The 24,325-nt window shown below is 40.9% G+C and overlaps 1 protein-coding gene across 9 annotated transcripts in view; it reads right to left on the bottom strand.

The window, feature by feature from the left end:
• Positions 1 to 247: 247 nt before the first annotated feature.
• foxp2 (forkhead box P2) overlaps positions 248 to 24,325 on the bottom strand; it is a 118,150-nt gene continuing 94,072 nt past the window's right edge. For 7 of the 9 annotated variants that reach the window (XM_032589150.1, XM_032589157.1, XM_032589156.1 and 4 more), the window contains 9 exons: positions 21,218 to 21,305; positions 19,616 to 19,699; positions 15,750 to 15,960; positions 14,381 to 14,484; positions 14,162 to 14,263; positions 11,852 to 11,973; positions 11,090 to 11,159; positions 9,963 to 10,267; positions 4,581 to 4,725 (listed from right to left, as the gene is read on the bottom strand). In XM_032589150.1, coding sequence (XP_032445041.1) covers positions 4,581 to 4,725; positions 9,963 to 10,267; positions 11,090 to 11,159; positions 11,852 to 11,973; positions 14,162 to 14,263; positions 14,381 to 14,484; positions 15,750 to 15,960; positions 19,616 to 19,699; positions 21,218 to 21,305 — 1,231 coding nt within the window. Of the gene's footprint in view, positions 4,726 to 9,962; positions 10,268 to 11,089; positions 11,160 to 11,851; positions 11,974 to 14,161; positions 14,264 to 14,380; positions 14,485 to 15,749; positions 15,961 to 19,615; positions 19,700 to 21,217; positions 21,306 to 24,325 lie in introns of all 9 variants that reach the window. The other 2 variants (XM_032589151.1, XM_032589155.1) reach the window with 2 other exon arrangements.

A 24,325-nucleotide genomic window follows, 5' to 3' on the forward strand; every position in this document is an offset into this window, starting at 1 on the left:
ACCATGTCCCGCTCCTCTAAACAAGGCTCCAGCTGCCAGAAAAGAAGAAGAAGAAGAAAAAAAAAGTGCAACACATACATCGAATTTTTATTATTATTTTTTTTTATCTCTCTGAAGTAGCAGCCCCTGAAACCTTAAATGTGTAATGCCACGCTAGATTTTCATGGCTGTGCCTTTGCGGAATAAAAGATAAATGTGCAACAGTGGAGAGGGAAATGATTTACTCTCTGATGCTGGAGGTAGTCAGTTGCTTTTTCAAATTCCAAGTTTTGGTCCTTTATTTTATTCAGCAGTGAAATGCCATGAATACAGAAAATAATGTCTGTTACAATTCTCAACCATGACCTTCTAATGTCAGGGAACCTTTAACATATGGACACAGTACACAGGAATGAGAAGTATAAAAAAAAAAAGGGTTGTTGAATCTCGATTAAAGTAAAAGAGAATAAGAACAAAAAAAATCACCAATTACATAAACATATGTTTGCTACAGTCCCAATTTACTGTATACATGGGGGGGATCATATTCTCAATTATTAGAGAAGGATAGCAGTAGAAAGGATACATGACTCAACTGCCAGACATAATGCTTCATAAAGTATGCACAGAGGTACAAGCAATAAATACACACATTAGGTTAAAGCCTTACAGCTACGCAAAGCAGATGCAGAAAAAGCAGGTTTGCTATTCTTAGCGAGCAATGAGAGAGAAACAGTAAAAATTCAGGTAAGTCAGAAAAGAAACACAGAACTCTCTTTTTTTTCCCTCTTAGAAAAAAGTCTGGTAAATTTCATGGGTCCACCGACATTTTTTTTTCTTTTTTTCCTTTTTACATAAGTATGCACAGTTATCAAAATACAGACAAAAATCAACCCAGAAAATCCAGACAATCCTAAAATCTAGTGGAGGAGCAGATCGCAGTTCTGGAGGTCTTTCTGGCATTATGTGCAAGCAACTATTTTAGACATTTTTTTTTTAAATTTTACTTAATTTGTACAAAACCCATGCAAATCTACAGGTAATATGCATTCTGTGGCTGACAGGTTTTATCCCTCTGAGGTAATGCACTCCTATGCATTGCAACACGTAGGCCATCGTCCCGATGAGTTTTGTTGTATTTCTTTTTGTTTCCAGTCCACCAAATGATTTTTAGACATGCATTTTTAAAAACACAATATTCCCCTTACAGGTAATCTATACATTATCATTCTACAAATGTTTGCAGACAACCTATCACAATGCGACTCCTCCGTATATCCTGACGCAGGGAATGTAAACGTTGGTTTTGAGCCACATCCTATGAAAGACAAGCAGTGGGGAAAGTGGGACAGCTCTCGAAACTCGTGCAATCTGTTGTGGTTGTTCTGAAGTTGTTGTGCAGAGGTAGAAGCTTTTGGAAAGCCATTTTTTGGGGTGGGGAGGGGTGATAAGTGGGAGAACCCTTTTTTTTGTTTTTTTCCTTTTAAATGAAAGACGAAGCGCCCTTTTTATTTGGTGTGAATAAGATTATTAAGAACGTCATTTCTATCCCTCCCTCAGGAGTCGGCATTGTGACTCCTGGCCTCTCGACGCGGCACCGGCTCTCGGGTGCGTGAGGATGTGCCTACAAGCAGTGCTTTTGTACAGTGTGTGTTTTCAGCTCTGGCCCTGGCAACTCAAAAGCAACGGACGCACAGTGCGGATAAGATTTTGGTTCAGAACGAAGCTCAACGCGTCGCTCGTTTAAAAAGCCATTATGTATGTGAAAGACGGTAAAGCTGACCACCTGGTCTCTGTATGTCTTTATGCCAGACTCGAACAGGGCATGAGTGTGAGTTTTACGGCTTATCCCGTTCAAGAGGAGGCAGAATTTTGTGTAACTTTGGTTTACTGAAAACAGAAATGACCATTAAAGCAACAACACTTTGGGAGTCACTTTTCCCCTTTACCATTTCGTACCAACACATCGTCATTCCTAACCCTCCTGTCTCCCCTTTTCGATACATAGCTACGGCACGTCTGAACCGGACGTGGACCGCCATTTTGATAGGCAAGCTCAGCACTAGGCCATCACAATCACTATGGCTTCCAGACAATCAAATGGAAACTAAACTGCTATTTGGATAAAAAAATAAAACAATGAATTCCAAGCCAAACTAGAGCTTAACTTCTCAGTTTGGGGTCTTTTACATGTCCTGACTGTTAGGATGTAGTAAAAAGTGGACTTTGCTGAACTGCCTTTATGATTGGAACATCCTTTATCCCAAAATTGAAATAACCATTGCAAGATATGTAAAAAATAAAAAAAATACCCCCTCCCCGTCAGGTCTAAAGCAACTCTGCCTACCAACATGGTGGCAACAAAGTTCATGGATGGATGAGTTTGTTTTCAGTTATTGTTCAGTAAATTCCATAAAGTGTGAACATAAAATGGTTAAAAAGTGTCAACTCTCACTTGTAATTTGATTCAATTGCATTCTTTTCCCATTGTTTGTGGTTGTGTCAGCATTTTGCCAGTTGACCCATAAAATGCAACCTCCTGCTGGTAGACACTGGAGTCAAATAACCTCACTTCCTTACAACAGACTACGAGTAAATTAAATAAAATAACTTTTGGTTATCAAAGTGGATACAAATCGGTGTATGGTCGATACAAAATTTCCACCAGCGATGGAACCATTTTGGTCCTGAAAAAGTCGTGGTGCGAAACGATCGAAACTGCAAAAGTACGAAATGGTGAAGGGGCGAAATGACCAGCACTCAATGCAGGCTTAGAGGAGGAAAACTTCTTCTTCTATAAGTACAAAGTGTATCATAAAAAGCTGACCACCTTTCCAGATTACACTTGTGTGTATAAACCTGCAAAGTTTCAAATCCGTAACCCACATAATGAGAGCTGGATGAAGTTAAAGCAAATCTCACCTAGAAAAGGTTACCTTAGATTTTCCCCTTCCACAGTGGCTATCACTGTTTGCTTTCCGATGCTAACCAAGCCACATTATTTCATATTAACTTGAAATTATGACTTATTTGGCTTCACTAGATAGTTTTCATGTTTGGTTAGTAGTGTTTTCAGTTTTTGTTTTTTTTTTCTTTCGTTTTGACGCAGCTCAGAACAAAAACCGCCACGGAAGTAAAGACGTGAACGCATTCGGACGGTTCCACCTAAAACAAAATGGTATCCAACAGGTTTGTATACAAAAACAACAACAACAAAAAAACAATGAGTGTCAATGTGTAATGCATAACAAAAAAAAAAAAAAATAACATAACCTTCACAACATCAAGATGTTTTTGCACTTCTATTGAATACACAAATGTTTTATTTTGGTCATGGTCCACTTTTATGGTTATTTCACAGACAGAACGCCTGGCAGAAGGTAACCGGAGTAGACATTTTTTTTTTATGAGTTCCCAAATTACACATAAAGAATCAACACTCGTTTCTGCTCTGACCATCTTTGTATAGGGCTAAATGAAACGATCCCAGAGGTTTTTCCAAGGTAGTTTGTGGACAGAAAAAAAGCTTCTCTTTGAACTAGTTTAAAGTCACAGAAGGTGAGACCAAAAAGAGGAGTTTGGTGGCTTCTGCCTGTAAGCTATTGGCCATTGCTAGAGTTTGGCTTTGGTTTTTAGCTGTTGCCTGTCACTGTTTGCAGGTAGACAAAGCTTTAGAACGCCGAGGTAAGAAGAGCAAGAGGAAAGTTACGCAGAAATGCATTCGTTTTTGTAAATGCCGTTTTTTTTTTGTTTTTTTTTTTACACAAACTGTTATTATTTCTCCAACTTCATTTTAGACTTTTAATCACAAACACATAACAGACTGGAAGCCAACTTTTTTTCCCTTGTTTTTTTTTTTTTCTTTCTTTGCTTTTTTCTCAGAACAGTTGCGAAAACAGTCTTGGTACTGCAGTTGTGATTCGAGGGATGGCATTTACAGTTGGTGGTGTCTATAAATCAGATCTGGAAATTAACAATGGTAAAAAGAAAAAACAAAAAAATAAGAAAAAGAAAAAAAAAAGCTAAAAATAATATGCTGATTTTAATAATAGTAGCAACATACAGGCAGTGACACAATTTTCCAAGACTACTCCTGTGCAAATGATAACAGAGCAACAATTTGAATTGAACCAGCAATTGTCTCTAGACATCAACAACTACTGTGGGTTGGGTTATTCACAAACATAAAACGTCTTCCTTTTTTGGCAGTATAGGAGGCCGCGAGCTTTCAACAGAACATGATTTGCTTATTTGTCTCATGTTTCCTCCCCCATCCATGAGTCCATCATCCTTTCACTGTATGTGGCCATGCCACCCCCCACATATAACAGGTCTCAGAGAGTTTCTTTTTCTTCTTGTTCTTCTTTTTACAACAGACATCTCATGTCTGTCATGTTTGGGGAATCCAAAAGGTCTGCAACAAAGAGTTCCTCTGGACTGGTCTCTATCCGGATACATGCTCAATAAATAGTCCCAGTGGTGAGAAAGAGAGTCAGATGTGGGTTCTTGGACGGTGGAGTGGTTTTCTAGCCGTGGAGGTCTGTGTAAGAGAAACAGTGCGGTAGAATGGTGGGACACATTGACCAAAAATCGTATCCTAGTCACTCCAGGTCTTCCGATAGGTTCCCTTCCTCCAGCTCCCGGTCATCATCAAGTTCCGGACTGTGATTGGCCGTCGTCACGAGTGACATCGGACAGTCGTCGTCATCCATGATGAGCGGCTCCTCTTTCACATGAACAGGTGGCCTGTGAGGAAAAGGACATAGGCACCTAGATGTCAGATTTTTCAAATGTTCTTAGATAAGCAATAGTCTTTACTCAGAAGCTAAAGGAAAACCATTCCGGTGATCCATGAACTGGTAAATATCATTCCCTTTCGCTGCATTGGCTGGTTTCCAGTATTAAAGTCTACCAAGGTTTTAGGGAGCAGGTCATTCTGTCATTTTGCGCATCTGCAGTTTTGGTCATTTCATTTTCAACTTTTTCTTAGCAACCAAATGCCATTTCTCATCTGATAACTAATAAATTAAACTAACTAATCAAACTCTCCTGTATGGAAATCTGATTTTGTGACTCAAATGGTTATGTAAGGTCAATGTCCAACTAGAGCAAATGGGATCATTTGCTCTAGTTGGATAAATGATCCCATTTGTCCAACGGGAACAAAGGGGAGTATTGACAAAACAATACGCAACAATATTGCGTATTGCTGTATACACAATATTCCTCAGATGAAAAATATATTAATATAGTAAATTTTACATGCTTTATGACAATTAATTATGGGCAATAATAATTGCCCATAGCTACCAAGGTAAATAAACCGTTAGGTACATGGATCTTGTGAAACAGAAAGTAGGAAGGGAGGAAATTGCAACTAGTATTTCGTGAGTAAAAATTGGAGTCTGTTCAGCTCCGGTTCGGAGGCCTTTTGATGATACAGACGAGAAAGTGAAGGAGTGGTGGAGTTTTTCCTGTCTATATGGAGCATAGAGTAACATGCCACTTCCCCTTATCTGTTGTTGTGTACTCCATGTTTGCAAGAAAGACAAATTTAGCTATTTTGCTCAAGTTGACAAGATGGCCGTAGGCTAGCTACCTATCCAGATTGCCCAACTCACAGGACATCAACTTGTTGTATACAAAGGGAATACTAAAAAAAGGGGAAATATTCACCACTATAAACACTTTGAAGATACAACTAAATGCAGTTAGCTCTACAACTATAACGGTTATAACGCTTTTTAATGTTCTAATCATAGAAGCAGACAGCTTTTCTGCTTTTGCTTCAACAAAGACATTTGTCTAAAACTTTGCGTGTATAAAAACAACGAAATTGAAGATATTTACCTAATATCATCTGATAGTAGGAATCTCTTTCCAACCCATCCCGATTTACAATTTGACATTTTCTTGTAACAAAAAACAAAACAAAACAAGTGTGACACGCATTATCTGGTGAAAGTAAAAACCATGTTGTTTGCAAGACGCTAATTCGACATGATGCCTCACGTCTACTGTAAGTAAGCACATGAAAATTGCATGAAAAACACGGCCCCTGTAAGGCCGATAAGCTGTGATGTTCCAGACATGTTTGGCATTTAAAAGTTTACTGATGACACCAGGTTGAAATACATGAAAAAAAAGGGGTGGGGGGGAAAACAGGCCACATGATAAATAATGGAGAATTTCTCATCCCTGAGCCCCCTGGAGCAAAGGCAGAGGAGAGGCTTTTTTATCTAGTTAATAGAAAGCGCAGCCACTCGTTAATATGCAGAGGCTGTGGCGTGTCGCTCCTCAAGAGGAAAAACCAGCAGCTTGCTTCTGCCATTAATCAACTTCAGCCCCGGCAGTTCGCTCGGACACCATGATACATGTTTTTAACTCTAAATGGATGAATATCTTTAGCCACTGTCAATAAGCGCTGGGCAGGAAGCAGCACAGGGCGCCTTTTTTCCTTCAGAACAACACAGGAGTGGGTGGAAAAGGAAAGAAAAAAAACTGCTGGGCAGCTAACAAGAATAATAATGCTGTCACACACAAACAAGGCATAACATGATCCGGGGCCCTAGTCGGGGAGAAGGGTTTGTGCAACAATGATAAATCTGACAAAACCTAATTATTTCTGACACATCGGATGCATCAGAAAATCCCCGTAGACTCGGAAAGAGGAGAGGGAGACTTATCAGGCGGCGGCAACGTTAGGATGCGTCTCTCCTGGGCCGCCTTCATCAGCGGGGGGAGAGGCAGGGCGCCGGGGCCTTTTTGAATTTGAAAAGAATTTTTAAAAGGTACAGATGACTTTAATATCCAGAGCCAAATACTGTAAATTAATATTCTGATGTGGTCGGGATGAGGAGATCTTAGCAGGATTCGAGCCGAGCGATGAATATTTCTGTTTCTGTCCTGCGGATTTACAGGAAGGGAGGTCGGGGCATTGGGGGGGCGGGGAGGTGGTCGCAGACGAGAAAAATATCAAAACGTAACACGGAAGGGGAAATTCAGCGAACCCTTTTTCTATTTTCACACACATTTAAATTGAAATATTTTGACGTCAGATAACACAACGAGAACACACCCCTCGTTCTCGCTTTGCGAGAAGATCCTGATTCTAGTCATATCAAAAATATGAGTGATTCTTCACGAATTAAAATAATCCTCATTAGGATGTTTGGATGCTTGACAAGAAAGAAAAAAAAAGAAGAAAGAAATTACGAGCTGCCGTATTCGCTTTCGGCTTTCCAACGCTTTATTAAAATATGTGGATGAGCCATTTAGTGCCTAATGGCTGGATGCCATTATCGAGTCACTCAAGGAGTAAACGCCGGCCTGAAATGCAGCGTAATAAATACGCCGAGATGCCTGCTCTCATATCAATCGGAGATTAGCACTGGAAACCAGGCGGAGGTAAAGCCAGGGATGCAAATAAGGTCATTAGTCCAGGAGGTTGATGGTAGGAAAAGGAAAGGGGCAGAAATAAAAGAAAGACGTTCATCACACCAATGAGAGGTGAACACGAAACAATTAAAAACATGAGACAAAACGGGATAACTGGGCCTCGACATATTGTGTTGAGCATGAGAGAAGTTGGAAGCTCTAATTGTAAGTTCAGGCCTTTATGGTTATAACAGCTACCACTTCTTTTAAGCAGAACCCCTTAGGGTGAACATGAGTTTATTACACATGCATACTTACACATACACACAGCCAGCATGGCCCAGGGCAAGCTGGTCTGTGGTTAAGCAGACATCATTAACCTTTAGACATTTAGGGGAAGAGGAGGTTTGTCTAACTGCTGAATGGACTCAGTTGTGCTGACGACTCTCCTCCCAAAACAGGTCTTCGAGGTGATGTACTATTTAGTTTAGTGCTGCGAGCCGCTCTATTATTTAAGCGCGTACAGCGAAAAGTAGCGCCGGAGAACACATTTCTTCCATTTCGAAGGTTGTTGTGGACTGCGTGAAAAAAGGGCAGGCTGGGAGGGCTGGGGCTAGATGCCTCTCGTCCCCCATAACAACTCGTGTCAGTGTCGAGACGACGAGGCCGCGGAAAGCAGAGGGGGGAAGGAGAACGGGGAAAAAGTATGCGCTGTCCTGTTACTGAAAATTAAATGACCTCAGGGAGTGCAAACACTGGGAGTCTGTCAGGAGCATGGCAAATTTGCCTCACTTAGCACCCCCTTTCAGGAGAGGTAAACACGTCTAAATATATTAAGGTATGGACGCTTCCTTTCTCATAAATACATTTACTCACATGGCAGTGGGAAGCATCCTTTATCCATTACACAAATGGTTAGCTAATGTTGCAATGGAGGCTTTGATAGGCAGCACATAAGAAGCATTAAAAGGACATCTTTGGTGTGTTTGTTTCAAACTGTAGCCTGTGTGTGTGTGGCTTGGACGTTTCTGAAAGTCAAGCACAAACACTCTCTCCCAGCTACATAAAGAGGAGATGGAGATTAAAGTAATTAGTGCTATGCTTGCTAAATATTAACATGAACAGTCCTCCATTAAAAAAAAAGCAGCTAAAATGTACAGAGTGGTTTGATCACAAGGTTCTATATATAGACTCGAACTGTACGACCACAAAGGCAATAAAATCCCACTAAAAGAGAGAGGAAAGTCTGCTCACAATGCAATCCAGCATAGAAATTGAGCTCTGCCCCGAGGTCGGTGCTAACTAAACAGACACTGATTCAGGGGGTTAAATGTCAGACAATTAGAGCAACATAGAGCAGGAGGTGGGCGCATGGAAGTGGGAAAGGCAGCTTCAGCTTGCATTATCAAACAAGAACACTTACAGATCTGTAAGGTGGAAATTGGCACGCTTTTATTGCTGTAAAAAATTTCAAAGCATTTAAACGCAACATTTTTTTAATTTTTTTTTTTTACATATTTAGCACTGTGGGCAAGAGGAGATTTATCTTGGTGGTTACAGTGCAATTTATTCTACACATATCTTTATGAAGTGATACTTTTAATGTTACACGGTTGAAAAGCAGTTCCTTGCAGAAGTAAGTTTCCCCATCGAACCGTTTCTAATTCTGCCATATTAGCCAAGAAAGGTACATGCTTTACTGCTTTCAATGTCAAATGTAAGAAATTTTCTTTTTAAGGATTTTTTGGCTCTAGTGGTCTTTATCTGACCACTAGAGAGCATTAACAGGATAGTGAATTATGATAGATAGGGAAGACATTCGACAAAGGTCAATAGGTCAGGACTTGAACCCGTGAGTACATGCGCCACCGGAGCGCCCCTCTTTGGTTAATACTTTGTAGAACCTCTGCTCAGTCTCAAGGGTTTGCAAGCTCTTATTCTTTTATTTCAGGATTGTCTTGTATTTGACTTCATTCGACTTTGTTTCTGACCAGATCTCCCATCCTTGCTCAGGAAAATATCCCCACAGCATAATCCTGCCATCACCATGCCTTATACGGGGGGATGGACTGTTCTGAGTGGAGAGACATGCAGTGTCAGCTTTCTGCCACAGAGATCATTTTGGATGTAGTCCACAAAGTCCAATCTTAGTCTCATTTTATCAGGGCGTAGAACTGCATTCTTAATGCCTTTTTTTTCCTTTTTTGTTTTCGCCCAGTCAAAAGTTCAAATTTGTGGAAAAGATCAATAATAGTTGTCAACAGACAATCTCTGAACTCCTTTTGTTATCATGGACCAAGTGGCTGCTAGGTCACTTCCTAGTAGGTTTTGCAGCCATGTTTCTTTTCCATTTTTAGATTGTGAATTGATTTTTTTTTTTTTTTTGTCTATTGCTGAAGTTTTTCTAGTCTCCTCAATGCATGCTGCACTCTTCAAGCTTTAATTTGAAACCAATCATGCTTTGCTTTCTGTCAATCTAAACAGGAAACTTCATTAAATACTTTGTGGTTCTTAAGTAAATGTGAAAAAGCACATGGACATCCCTGTGGAGGATTCTTAAGACTGCAAAACTAAACAGTTGTGGCAATTTCTTTTCCTCTACTCACATGTGTACTGGAGGGGAATATCCAGGACTGCTGTGTCCGTTGGTGTCCAGGTGGTCGAGTGAGCCGTTGAGCTCCTCGTGGGCAGACTGCAACATGGTCGGGGGGCTGCAGCTCAGCGTTCCTGGCGGGCTGATCCCCAACAAACCCGGCGGACTCCCTCCCAACAGTCCGGGCGGGCTGCCGCCAGTCGGTCCGGACGGGTCACCACCAAGCAGGCCATGGCAGCTGCCGCCCATTGGCCCCGCGGCGCTGCTCATGAGGCCGGGGGTCCCCAGCAACGGCAGGGAGGTCTCCGCCAGAGCAGCCTGCAGAGACGGAGAAAAAAAAGGAACGAGAATGAGAGAGAGAGAGAAGAGGGCACGGGCTGGTGAGGGTAAAGGTAAAGAATGAGGGACGTGTGACTATTAAGGAGCAAGAAATATGAGAAGCATATGAGGCATAATTACATGAAATGTTGGGTGAATAAATGGCTTGCAAAGACAGAAGGTATTTAGTGGCTGAGAGGCAGTGTGAAGAGTGAAAAAAGAGACAGCTGAGGGAATAAAATGATTTACCATGGCAATTACTAAAATACAATATCCTTCTCTTATTATGTTGCAAGAAATCTTTCCCATGTGTGGAAAGCTTGCAGATTACCTCCCAGTAACTGCCATTCAAATGCCTTTGTGTGGAGTGGTTATGTATTAATAAAATAATAATAATAAAATAAAGGCTCCCAAAAACTTTACCTCAAAATAATAAAAACTCCTGACACTTTAGCCTGCTACGCATTAAAGTTATATACAGTGATTAAATTTTTAAAGTTTTTGCCATGAGCACCTCGCTGGCGTACACTATGAAGCCAAATCATTTATGACAGCTTAGATAAATATTAATGCACATGCCCCTGCATTTGCACATGCCACAATCAATCTAAGGTGGCTGCAACAAACTGGGAGAAAGGGGAGGAGAGCGGGGAGAGGGAGGGAAGACATTCTGCTCGGTTTGACCACAGGGTGGCCTTCTGGGTCTAAAGGTGGAAGGAAGAAGGGAGGAGTGGAGGAAGCGTGTGAGAAAGGAGAGAAAAGGGAAGAAAAGAATAATGCTTCCACTTTATGCTAAATGCAGGAACTGATGTGGAGTTCTACCTGTAAGCTGGCGTTTAGCGCCGTTCCGTAGCCAAGACTGGAGGGAAGGTTCTTCACGAGAGATGGACTTCTGATGAATAAAAACAACAACAAAAAAACAAATTCATATGTAAATGTTGATAATGACCTCGTCTTTGTAACATAGTTTGCAGTGCCTTGCAGAGAGATTCACTTGCCCTGGCTGCGTAATTTTAGGGAAATGGCACACTGTAATATAATTGTCAAACTTTGCAAACTATTTAAATGAATCCACATTTTCTTTGCAGTTTCACACATTTATATCATAAACTCTAGTTTTGAAAATATCCATAAACTGCAACACTACGACATAATTGGGGTTTTGTCATTTGGTCGGAACCTTTGTAAGGTTTTAAATTTCTTTCTTAAAATAAGAATCTGAAAGGTGTGGCGTCCAATTGTAATCAAACCCATTTACTCAGAAACCCTGAAATAAAATCCAGTGCTGACTGAGAAATGTTTAGACGAGTAATGCCCAATATTGTGTAATTTACAATTATATGCCATGCATTGAACAACATTATGGAAGAGCCATAAGAAGTCTGATTTGGACACAACAACTGTGGAATAATGTGGTTAGTTCAGACAAAAACTCAACTTGTTTTATTCCTTTGGTTTCACAATTATGTTTTGGGCTACCCCATAAAATCACTCATATTACATTAAAGTCTGTGGCAATGTGTGAAAACCTTCAAGAAATATTAGCACCTTTGCATGGGAGAAGGTAAGTGGCGCTGCCCTTACCCTGTGATCTTCTGCGACCTGCGTTTCTGGTACTCCACCTCGTCCACCGTCCACACCGCCCCCTTCACGTTTTCGACGCGCACAAAGCACTTGTGAAGACTCAGGTTGTGGCGAACGGCGTTCTGCAGAGAGAGAAAAAGACGAGCGCAGGTCAGGCAGGATGAGGTAAAACAAATCATATTCATTCATTTTCCATCATGAAGAAAAGGGAAAAAAAGAAAAGGGCCTGGAAATTGATTTTTTTTTTTTTTTTTACATTTTGAAGAAATTCTTAACATTCACGCACCATTGATTTAATTAGTAAAAATTGAGTGAGAGTGAATGCTCTTACAAGTCCTGCACACAGTACATATCAATCAGAGTAAGTAGGCTAAAAGGAGGTAATCAGCATAGCGAATGGCTTATGGTGGTGACAGAAGTGGTAATGCCGGCCTTGATAATGGTGATGTCAGTAACCCTTCCTGCTCCAGAAAAGCAGAGCTCTTAATGGACACATCGCTTTAAAGATGACAGTACTGAAAGAAAAAAGAAACTGTCTCCCAGAAGGCCTCGTATCATTGTGTGAGACGAGGCCAATATGTGTGTTGGAGAGAGGGTTAGACATCTAAGATGTCCAAATATTCTTCTTTCCGTTTCACATTTTGAATTTGCCGTCTTAAAAATTAAAAACAGCAGAATTTGTGCATGAATTAAAACCCGAGAAGGACAAAAAAAACTCTAGAAAGAAAATTATATGACCACATAAGCATGATTAAAGCATGCATCAAGCCCTACAAATAATAACCCCGGCTTTAATATCCCTGTCTCTTATATTTATCATCTCCCCTTAGCTTGGTGTGTACAGCTCTTTCTGCAAAAGAAAGGAATTCAAAAAAAACCTCATAAGCAGATCTTGCATCTGACCTGAAAATCCCATGATTTGATTGATCTTAATGCCCATGGCTCTGAATATGATAATTTTAATATTAATGAGCAAATGAGCAGTTTTATTATGCATGCTATATAGTTAGAACTAATAAGCTTCTGGGTGAGAGAAAAGAGAGAGAAAGGGAAAGTGGGATAGGGTGGGGGGCAGATCCCTCTTTTGAGATGAGACGAAGCTGTGATATTAAACTACCTTTCATTTCTTTTTGCTCTCAATACTTACAAAAAAAACACATTCACTCTGTTAATCAAATGAGAAGCCCATTGCTGATCACCCTGCTAATGCTTACAAAGGGAGTCGTGGGGCTGCAGATGTAAATAGATCACCTGGAGACGTTTTTAAAGTCACTGGAACAATGGGACTCGTTTTGGGGGGGAAACGGCAGGTGAAACCGGTTTTAAACCAGCAGAGGCTCTGATGTTTTCCACGGCAAAAGACATACCCTGTCAAAACAGTCTTACGCAGCAAAACGTGGTGCGCTACTGTACCTAACAAACTGGAAAAGGGCGCTGATCTCTACGCGTGCCCCCCTCGGATTGGCGATCACACACCCGTGTGCTCATTTGCATCCCAAATCCAAATTAATTCACTTTGCTAAATCTAGTGCCGCAACACATCTTGCATGCTGATGAGCGGCTGTTGGGAGTTTTTCCCTCCAGTCCTCTCTGTGCAGCCACAAAGGCTAAAAGAAAGGAAGGGGGAAAAACAAAACAAAAAACAGATGACACGGAAAGGGAACGTTGAAGATTCTGGCTGGGATTCCTTTATCAGCACGCAGACACACTCCTGGCTGAAAACGCGTTCTGCGGGACGGACATTTTTCACCATCTTTGTGCAGCAAGACAGGACCATAAAGTTGTAGCGACAGACATACAAATGGGGTCCTTTTGTGCAAGTAAATAAAGAGTGCTTTCCTCCATGACAGGCCTATTCTCACTTTTTGCCCCCCTCCCATCCTCCCTGCTTCAGTTAACCCCTTTTCTAGGAGTCAGTTTATGCATTTGTGCGCCAGAGAGCTGGTTAACGGGCAAACCAGCCACCCTTCCTCACAATTAACCAGTGATACGCGAGAGAAGGTGGTTTCAGGACCAGGAGGAGGGGTGTATCTCTTAACAAAAGGTGCTGATGATGTAGTGGCTGCTGTATAATTAGGGCGTCAAAGCCCTCTCCTCTCTACACCGGGCCTCCGCTATTAATTGCACCAAATTAGAAAACGATACGTGGGGGGCGGGGGGAATGATTCTTCCAGCTGTCATTTCTAAACAGAAAAGGCGCTGTGGTGGAAAAATAAATAAGAAGAAAAAAGAATGGAGAAGTGCTGAGGAGTAATTCAAGCCATTTTCACGTTTTGCACTCGTAGGGAGCAAAGTGCAGAGCAGGATTACCTTCCAGGTTGCAGCGTTGCGCCGGAAGTACGCGAACGTGCGCGTGAACCAGCTGTAGATTTCGTTAAGCGTTAGCTGCATGTCGGCAGAGTCCATGATAGCCTAAAATGACACCAAACAACGATCACGCCGGGCTCGGTTGAGAGTGACAAAGCCAAGAGAAAGTGGAGCAATTAATTCAAATCTAATCAGGCGAAAGTTAATTTATTTCCCACTCACCTGTCTTATGAGGGTTGCGTAAGTGAATGGCGGCCTAACATCTGCATTCTTATAAAACTCGTAGTTTGGGGCAATCTCTGGAAAAATAAATACTGTGTCACCACCTGAAATAATTGGCAAATTTGATACCTTTAGGTGCTGAATTTGCTCAAGGTTTCATCAAATTAATACTGGGGAGGGGGTGAGGATGGGTGTGGGGGTGAGGCAGGGGGGATGATGTTGGACAAAGAGGGTGGGGCGGGTTGAAAGGGAGGGCACATCAAATCAGCACTTTCCATGTCTAACAAAATGCATTTTTAATTAATCTCTCTCGTGAGAGACATTAAACGCTTACACATCCATATATGAGATCCGTGTAGTTAGTTAGGGTGAAGTTGAATAATTTATGCTTCTTCACACTAAACGCGTAAATATAAACATCAAAGACGGGTCGTTTAAAATGCAAAAGCTTAATACATGGGATGTCCTAATGTAATAAATATTGTATTTTTCCACCATTATTTGAACTTAATTAACATTCATGCAATATTTATGCACAGAGGAAGTTCTTGTCTGTTTACATTTAGAGTGATTAAATACAGGCTTGCTTTTATAAACCTAACAGACTTCTCAAACACGCCTTTGTGATTGTGTACATCTGAGATGTGTTTCAAACTATTAATTGCACTTAGCGTTCAGGCATGGCTGTAATTTTCTGTTTCAGCAGTGATTAAATTTTAAATTAAAACTCCGTTAAAATGAAACAAAAGTCAATTTTATTCAGTTATTAAGTTAAATAACTGCGAGGCCTTGCAAGAATACTTTTACCGTAGAACTTTTGCACATTTTTGTCATGTTACAACCAACCATCACCTTGATCAGCTTCCCCATCGATACTAAAGAGAAGCACCCCTGTAGCATAAAGCTGCTACTGCCATGTTTTAAGTGTATTTTATAAAATTGACCAAACCAAAGTAGTAAATAATTGTGAAGTAGAAGGTTTTTATTGAGGGGTACCAGTGTGAAGAGGGTAGATTACAAAGAAATGTAATTCACTGATTTTGTAATATTTTTGACAGTACAGAGAAAAATAGCTCTGCAAAATAATAACTCAGAAGTGGTGACTAGAAATGAGAGAAAGAAACTTTTACTGGTAAAAAAATAAAATAAAATGAAGTGCAAACCATTAATTTTCCTGCCACTTTATAATCACACATAACTTTATGTTAGTCTATCACACAAAATCCCAATGACATATATCGAAAGTTTTGGATGTAACGTGACAAAAAGTGGGAAACTTCACGGTTTAGAACGCGCAAAAACACATCCTGGCTGCCAGTTTGATCTGAGTGAAGTGGTGCTGTGTGCAGTGCTGAGTAGTTGGTCCTACCCGACGACAAAGGCATGGAGTATTTGTCCGAGTGGCGCCTGCGCATGGCTCCCATGCTGGGGACGTTGGCTCCTCCCAGTACTGACGGCACCTGTGGCATGGCCGCCATGGGTGTGATGGGGGCTGTGGGCGTTGTGGGGGTCTGAGGTAAGTTTGGGGGCGACGTCGAGGGCAGGTTCTTCGACATGGTGACGCTCGACACCAAGTTGAGCTGCGGCGGGGAGAAAACGAAACGCGAGTCATGACTCATGATGTGGGAAAGAGAGACACACACACACATAAATGTGGGTGAAAGGGGGAGGCGGAAGGCATCGTTTTGTGGTTTCCCTGACAGATTTGAACGTCTGCTCCGCTCCTCTCTAACACAGCTGTGTTTCCACTAACAAGGCTTGTGGAGAGGAGCCAGCCCATCTCCACTAATTACAACCACCAAATTGTGTCATAAGAATTCTAATTAGAGCACGCTGTTCAAGATTATCCAACGATCAGCCTCCATGTTATCCCAGCCCCATCTCTCTTTATCTCTCTATTTATCACACTCTGCCTCTCTCACTCCCTCCCCGGCTATCTCACCACACTACAAACACTCATCGTTCTTAAACAGTGAAGAAACGAGCCCCTAAACACAGGTTATCTCTCCCTTGTGAAATGATGGATACAAGCTTCTTGATAGTGACAGATATCTTTTGAAAATCTAAACGATTTTGGCATATAAATGCCTGTTAAAATACACTGTTAACTAAGTATTCAATAGCGCCTTTGACAAGGTATTCAGGTGTTTTTATTTTTATGTAGTTTTCAAAGTCTTTGAAACCTATCATTTAATCAAAGTGTAAACGCATCTAAAGTCTATAAAAAGTGCAGGGATGATGTGCATGGGAGAGAAAACGGAGACCCTGAACAAGTGATAGTGGCAGCAGAGTGCTGTGGGATTGAGATCCTCACCTTTCACTTTTATTTGCATCCCAATATACAAAAATGTGGTTGTAATTTGACACAGTTCAATAGTTAAGAAGACATTTGCTAGGCATTAGTACCGTTATATTGATTTTGGAACTTTAGATAAGGTTTAAAAATATCTCAATGTGTGCTGAAGATAAATAATAAACTAAGGCAATGACAAGTCCTCTTGGTTGTTTTCTCATGCTTAGGTTGCAAAATTCAGTCTGGGATTAGGTTTAGATCTTAATTGAGTAATACAATAGTGTTAAAAGTTTGAAGCTGATAAAAAAAAGAAAAGTAGTTCTCCGTGGCCAGATCTCACTGACTTTACTAGGCTCATTCCCACCGACAGCAACATTCCTGACTGCTTTGATGTGAGGATTTAGAGAGTTGCCTCCTGGTCAGAATATCCCACAAACCCTGAGGTCATAGAATACTGATGGCAAAAGGATTTGCTGCACATGAAAAGAGGGTATAATTCTATTAAAAGCATCGCTTGATAGCTTGGCAGTTTAAATTTACTGCTGCACCAACGCTTGCATTGGCGGAACTTTAAATCAACAACTTTTTATTACAAAAAGGAGGGTCTTAAAAGCCCTAACTCAAAGTGACTTCCAGTGCAGAAGAAAGTTTAGAAAGTCAAAGTTCTTTCCCACGAGAAGCAAATCCGCGTGGACGGCTAGATGGTCACTGTGGACATAAACACTCTCTTCTGTGAATCTTTGTCTCTTCCGCCGCGCAGTGAGAAAGTGACGATCGCGGTAGCCGTCCGACTTGTCCGCTGCTTCTGTACTTGCTTCCCAAATCTCATATGAGAGGCTCTAACCGACTGGAAAATTCCTCGCTGACCTTTTAGTCCCTGCGCTAATTTAGCTGGAATGGTAATGACGTCGTTACATATTCAAACCAAATTGCCTTAATTGTGAGCCTACGAGTGGAATGCGTCCACATTGAGATCTCTGAATTGAAGGCGACTTGAAAGATGGGAAGCAGTGTGGGAGCCAAAGGCTCTGGGAGATGGAGAGGGGGCAAAGCAAAAAAAAAAGGAAAAAGCATTCAGGGTCATTTGCTGCTAGTGTTGAAAAATATGATAAAATGTCAAGTTAGAAAGACTCTGGCAACGGAGAGGCGTATTAATAAGCTAATTCTGTCATGGGTAAAGAAAGTTTACACTTTGTACCTGGTTTATGCGATGACAGTGCATTGTCAAAGTAGCACAGTGCAAAATAGCACGTGAAGTGTGGCATGCATTTGTGTTCAGCCCTCCAGAGATGGGACTCTGGAGAAGTTGAACAAACGTCTCACAAGATGTCAGAGCTGCAGATCTTTTGGGTGACGTTTACATCTAGAGACTGAAATTTCGGCCCATTGATTTTGGCAAAAATAGGAAGATTAAATTAGAAAATGTTTGTAAGCTACTTTGAAGTGTTGCCACAATTGGATTTAGTTCTGTTGATCTACAACATCAATGTTTGATCGAAATCCAGCCTTTTGTTGTTTCAAACAGGTTTTTGTCTAATCAGAGCGCTTTCTACCAGATGACAACCGTATTCCCTATATTTTATTTTTTTTTCCGTATTCCCTATATGAATGCTGGCAAACTGCTAACGGCTTCATTTGCCAACTTTTAAACTTTGGTTTTCTTTTGTTCACTCTTCTATAAAAGGCAGAGTTGCTATGACAGCTGTGAATACCTGCAGCTCCTCCAAAGTCATCTAGGGCTTCTTGACTGCTTTTCTACTTGATCCTTTGCATTTATGCACCAATAGTAGTGCCTCTCCTACATTCTATCCAATTAAAACTAATTGGAATGTGTTTTAATATCTTTGCAAAGCACAAACATTCATAACATCTATACTATTTCTATTCCAACATCCCCCAATCAAATCTTTATCTTGTCAGACTTTAAAAAGTAGGGAGGTCTTAGAAAAATCTAATGACTTAACTGTTCGTTTAGGAATTCTGTCTGAATTACCCCCACCATCAAATGCAATTAGCTGCTCTTTCATGTGAGCTTTATGTAATGCAATACTTCATTAGCATCATTCATTCATATTCGGGCACGGATTAGAAGCTGAAAATTCTTTATTGGACGAGCTGGCGCCAAGCTGCTGGAGTTTTAAAGATGATATAAAAAAAAGTGCTACACAGACGTAGAGTAAAAGAAGGGGACTCGGAATAATAAAAAGGGTTTGATTTCTGGTGGAATTATGGAATAATTATGCTATCTTATGATTGTCTACATTCTATGATGAGAGATGATTGGGAAAATGATTCAATTGAACGTAGGCACTTACTAAGCAGCATTAAAATGCTAACAATGTTTTGATGTCTCATACTTCAAGACTCCTAAAATTGAGGGGGGGGTATAGTGTTTGCCAAAATGTATGATCGGGATATAAAATTCAAATATCACTTGGATAAGATGCTTTCATAAGCGTTCCATTTAAGGGAAAGGAGAAAAAAAGGCCAGGCTGAAATCACTTTTTCTTTTTCTGTTTTATTCTCCTGTGGTCAATTTTAGCTTCATGTCAACATCCCACAGTCTCCGACACTGAGCTGTTATTTTCTGCTGTTTGTTGTCAAAATGACACATCTTCTCTCCTCTCATTCCACTTCTGAGCGCTTCTTCGGCCACCGAGCCAAACAATCATCGGCAGCCAACAGGTTGTTTTGCCCTATTATAGCTATCACAAAGAAATTACTCCCGCCGTTTTAGCCGAGGACTCCGCCGCTCTGCCATCTAATACACTCCCAAACTCTATTGTCCTCTCACAATGCACAAAAAGCGATAAGGAGCACATGTAACTGTGTATTACAAATCCCATTCGCCTCCCTTTCATCTTCTGCCGCCCGCTTAAACTGTTCATTTTCGGCGATCGGAGGCGAGCGTGTTTACGGGAGGCAGAGCAATATGCACTCACTGGTTTGGGAGATGACTTGGGCTCTGAGGGCCGCATGTGCAAGTGGGTCATCATCGCCTGAAGACGCTCACGTTCTTTAGAAAGCTGTTAAGACAGAAGGAGAGGAGAGAGTGCATTAGGGTGGATTAAAGAGGAAAGGAAAGAAGGAGGAAAGGAAGTAAGGGGAGAACAGAGCCAGGTCAGGCAAAACAAATAGCATTTCATCTTTTTGTCAATATCCGAATTTAGGTCAGCGAAGGCTTTGACAGTAACAAGGTGGTTGGCTCATAAATTAGGTGGTCCTGAGTGTCTGCTCAAAGTCCTGTGGACACTGTTAGGGGGATGGAACGCAGCCAGCAGCTGCCAAGAGGTGAAGGGGTCTCCCAAACAAGGTGCCAGGCGGCCCCGCCTCCCCGGTCCAGTTAGTGGCCCCAGCCGGTGCTCATCATCAATCTAATTCACCTGGAGTGACAGGGACCGGACCTTGTGAAAAGCGCAAAACCTCCCGCCCCTTAATAACACACACGCACGCAGAGCTGGGCCTCATTACAAGTGATGGGTCTGGTGGTGAAAAGAAACAGAGATGATGGGGCTACAGAGAGGAGGAGCAAAAGAGTGCAAAAAGAACAAGACCTACAATGTAATCACACTGGGATGGCAACAATTTGCAATAAAAACATTTAAAATTGAGTAAAAGTTCTTTAGTTTGATGACTTTCAAGGACTGTGGCAAAGCAGAAAATTGAGTGACCAAAGGGCTCAACATATATTCTTAAAATCGTAGAGATAAATTCAAATTCTGGTGAACTAGAAGAGTCCAGTACGTCTTATTAAAAGCTATAGGAGAGCACTACATAATGCTATTGTTAAAAAGCAGATGTAGCAACAATCGTGCCACTGATGATTCTACAAAATCAACTTCTTGCTTTTCATGGAATAAAACATTTACGTTACAGGCAATTTTTTTTCAACTTTTTGCATGATATTGTACTACTACAATAAAACGAGAATTTATTATACTTTTTTAAAATTATTATTATTCGACATCTTTGCCAAGGGTGCCGAAACATTTGTTCGCCCCTGTCTTTATTTGTTTCTAAAGGCAGAGCGGCGCTCGTCTGCAGTGCTGAGTAATAATGTCACTCAATCAGCGCTCTCATTATCTATCCAACATGACTTCTTAATAAGGTCACGCTCCACCTACTGAAAATAGTTCCCTCCTTTTGAGCTTTCTTCAGGTGCAAAGTGCAGTTAATTAACACAGCAGACTGGGAGAGATGCGCTCGCTATTAATTGGAAAGAAAAAGAAGGAGGAAAAAAAAAACGGAAGCAGCAGAGAAAATAAAGCATGGGCTTAATTCAATTAAAACAGCCATAATGGCTTTCGTTGTAAGGCCCGAGGATTCCTTTGTTTAGTGGCTTTGTTGAATTCAGCAGGTCCTGCTTGTCTGGAAGTATTAAGCAAACCACAATGTGGCCTTTTCTCCTACTTGTGTAAGTTTCACAAAATAAAGTTTCGACTGCTGGAGTCATGGCTACACTAATGTAAAAAAAGATAAAAAATACGACCATGTGAATTTACGCCATTGAGACATTATTACTAGCTTAAAATGAAGAAACTTACTTGTATTTCAAGTTGCTGTACAACTTGCATTTGGACTCTACACTGGGCTGTGCTTCTGTCATCGAGGGCGTGCTCGCTGTTTAGGTGCCTGAAAGGACAAAAAGACATCCATATTGTAATTTCATACTGATATGTTAAAAAAGATTGTACAGCTGTTTGAATGTTTACGGTCTATTTGGGTATTGCTCTGTATTCAGCTTTCATCCATCAGCCACTCAACTCTGACCAGCAAGAAAAGTATCCCCACAGCATGTTTTTGCCTCCACCATGTTTCACAGTTATAATATATTCAGGCTGGCATGTACTTTCAGTTTTCCACCACACATTGTTTGCAGTCATCTCATATAGTTTTCGGGATATTGTTTTGCAACCTAATGTTGCTTTCATAATGCTGTTTGTTCACTAATGTTCTCTGGCCCTCACAATTACACAAATTAAGTGATCTCTGAAGCGCATTGCATGGGCAGGATTGTAATTATGAGTATCAAAATAAAAGGAGGTTAAAAAATAAACACATCGCACTTTTCCCACATTTTAATTTAAAACAACATGTTTGAAAACCTTTCTTTCCACCTTTCACCACTGAAGGTTTTGGTTGAAACCTGAAAAGCGTGAAAATGTTCAAGGAGTTTACAGACTTTTTTAAAGCTTTCCCGTGGTACAGCTGTGAGAACTCGGTTTACCTTGACGAAAATTGTGGTGGATTATAATTACAGTATCAACTTTTGTTTTTATAATTTCCATACAGCGACAATTACCTATAGGATCCCAGTTAGAACCCATTGTTCCTATTTGAAATGAAGTAATTAGCAGTAACATGGATGGTGCGAGGCACCATTTTTAACATGACAATAGGTCTGTGCCAGTTTAGATGATGGTAGTGGTGGTGGTGGTGGTGGCAGCAGGGTTTGGGGGGGGGGCTTCAGTGACATCCTGAGAGCTGCTTTCTTCTAAGAATAAAACGTGCTGGCCCAGCAGAATGGTTTTGTCCCCCTAATTTATTGAAAACAATACACACAATTTAACACGGGCAACATTTGACACACAAAGGCGGCTCTTCACTTGAAGGTGCATTATTGTGCCACAGACATATTAAACGTATTTGGTGTGTTCGCCTCATTAGAAGGAAAAAAGGCGGCCAGACAGCCATAACAGTCAATGAAGGTTTTTGTCTCGATTGGATTTCATCTGTAGGACACACACACAAAAAAACTCAACCATTAAGATAGACCTCTATTCCAGACACACGTACGCGGTAGCGCAAATATGTGGTGGAAAAAGGGTTCCTAAAGTGTTGTGATGCTGGGTAATGAGCCTCTATCTAAATGATCATTGGAGACAAACTCACAAAGCAAAGCTTTGAGGAGACATGCTTATGAAATGCCAGAGCTGCCACTTTATCTGCAGTAATTATAGGTTAGCTTGCAGACCCTTCAATGATCATTTACAGCACAGCCTCCAGTGCATTAGAGGGAGTACAAAATCTCTTCCTCTCTGGCATTCGCTTTATCTGAAAACACACGCTTGCTTACATTATCACGAACACACACTTCCAGCACATATTCTTCTCCGCTCCCCCCCCCCCCCTCATCCCCCACATCTCTTCTTGTTTATCTGCAAAGCGCAAAAACAAGACAACTCATTGAGCTGCTTTCTCTTGGCCTGTCAATCAGAAGCCAAGCAGAACATTTGTAATCACAATAGTCCTGTACCTTTCAATTAACACTGAACACGCTTAAAAACCGTTTCATCTCGTCCCTGCCTTTGCTTCCCCTAACCATTTCAGGTTTTAATGCTCTGAAATATTTCATTATAAATCAAGAATGAGGTGGTATTAAAAAAATACAAGCAGAGGTAGAGAGAGAAGTGCATGAGGGACAGGACTGGTGGATTTCCACCAGCTCTGTGCCTAATTGCTGTTTCAGAACACGCATGCAAAAAAAAAGGGCGGACGGGGTAGGGGGGGCATTTCATTAATCATTTAATCACGTCCCTCGCAGGATGAGGGAACTAATGTTGCAAATACCCTTTTCATTTCACTGCCCATAATGCTATCTTATGCACTTGATGTATGGTGTGTGTCATGAATTACAGCTGCTTCAAAAGCACAGAGATGGCTGCTCGCCGTCCCTGAAGATACCTCATTACAAAACAAGGAAAAAAAAAAAGGAAAAAAAAAGATGTGCAAAAATCTTTATCGAGTCTACGTCTCAACCGCAAGCAGCTACGTTTAGTTAAGTGTGCACGTGTTTGTGTGCGCGAGGCCTCACGGCGGTCCTGCAGACAGTTAGGGCTTCGTACATTCAATTTCACTGCTGGCCAGTTAGCAAGGCGATTACAGGAAGATTACAATGTGCGTTTATAAAATATTCAAATGGCAGCATGTTCTGCTGAGCATTAATAATGCCAAACAAAGACAGAAATGAAGGAGAAGGGGGTGGGCAGACACACAGGACAGGAAGAAAAGAACATGACAAAAGAAAATCTAAGGTAGTGAAACGGGGAAGAAGAAGACGCCTTAGGTTTCTAACCTGTCTGAACAACAAAAATGATTTTAGTCACCATCTTTCACCTGATATTACTATTTATTCTTTTTTTTATGATCAATTGTGCCAACTGTGGTGTTCAGCTCCTTTACTCTGATGGCCTTAAGTAACCTCACCTTGATAATGGTGATTCTAAACAATTTTAGGATTTTAAACAATGATTTCAAAAGAAAACAAGAAAGAAGGGAAACAAATATTTCTAACAGAAGAAAAATACATTTTAAAAAAATCTGAAAAGTGTGGTGTGCATTTTTAATAGCCCACCTTACTCCAAATATAAAGTGCCTCTTTATTTGCCTTACTAATAGCCTGATATAAAAAAGTATTATCCTTTAATAAACCATGTATTTGAGATAGTTGCAGCTAAAAATAAATAGCAAGAAGTAAAACACCCCCACACACATATATATACATTACAGACCAAAAGTTTGGACACACCTTTCTAATTCAATGGGTTTTCTTTATTTTCATGACTATTTATAAGGCAAGAAATCCCACTTATTAACCTGACAGGGCACACCTATGAAGTGAAAACCATTTCAGGTGACGACCTCTTGAAGCT

This window comes from Xiphophorus hellerii, chromosome 17 (genome assembly GCF_003331165.1).
Source record: "Xiphophorus hellerii strain 12219 chromosome 17, Xiphophorus_hellerii-4.1, whole genome shotgun sequence".
Lineage (NCBI taxonomy): Eukaryota > Metazoa > Chordata > Actinopteri > Cyprinodontiformes > Poeciliidae > Xiphophorus > Xiphophorus hellerii.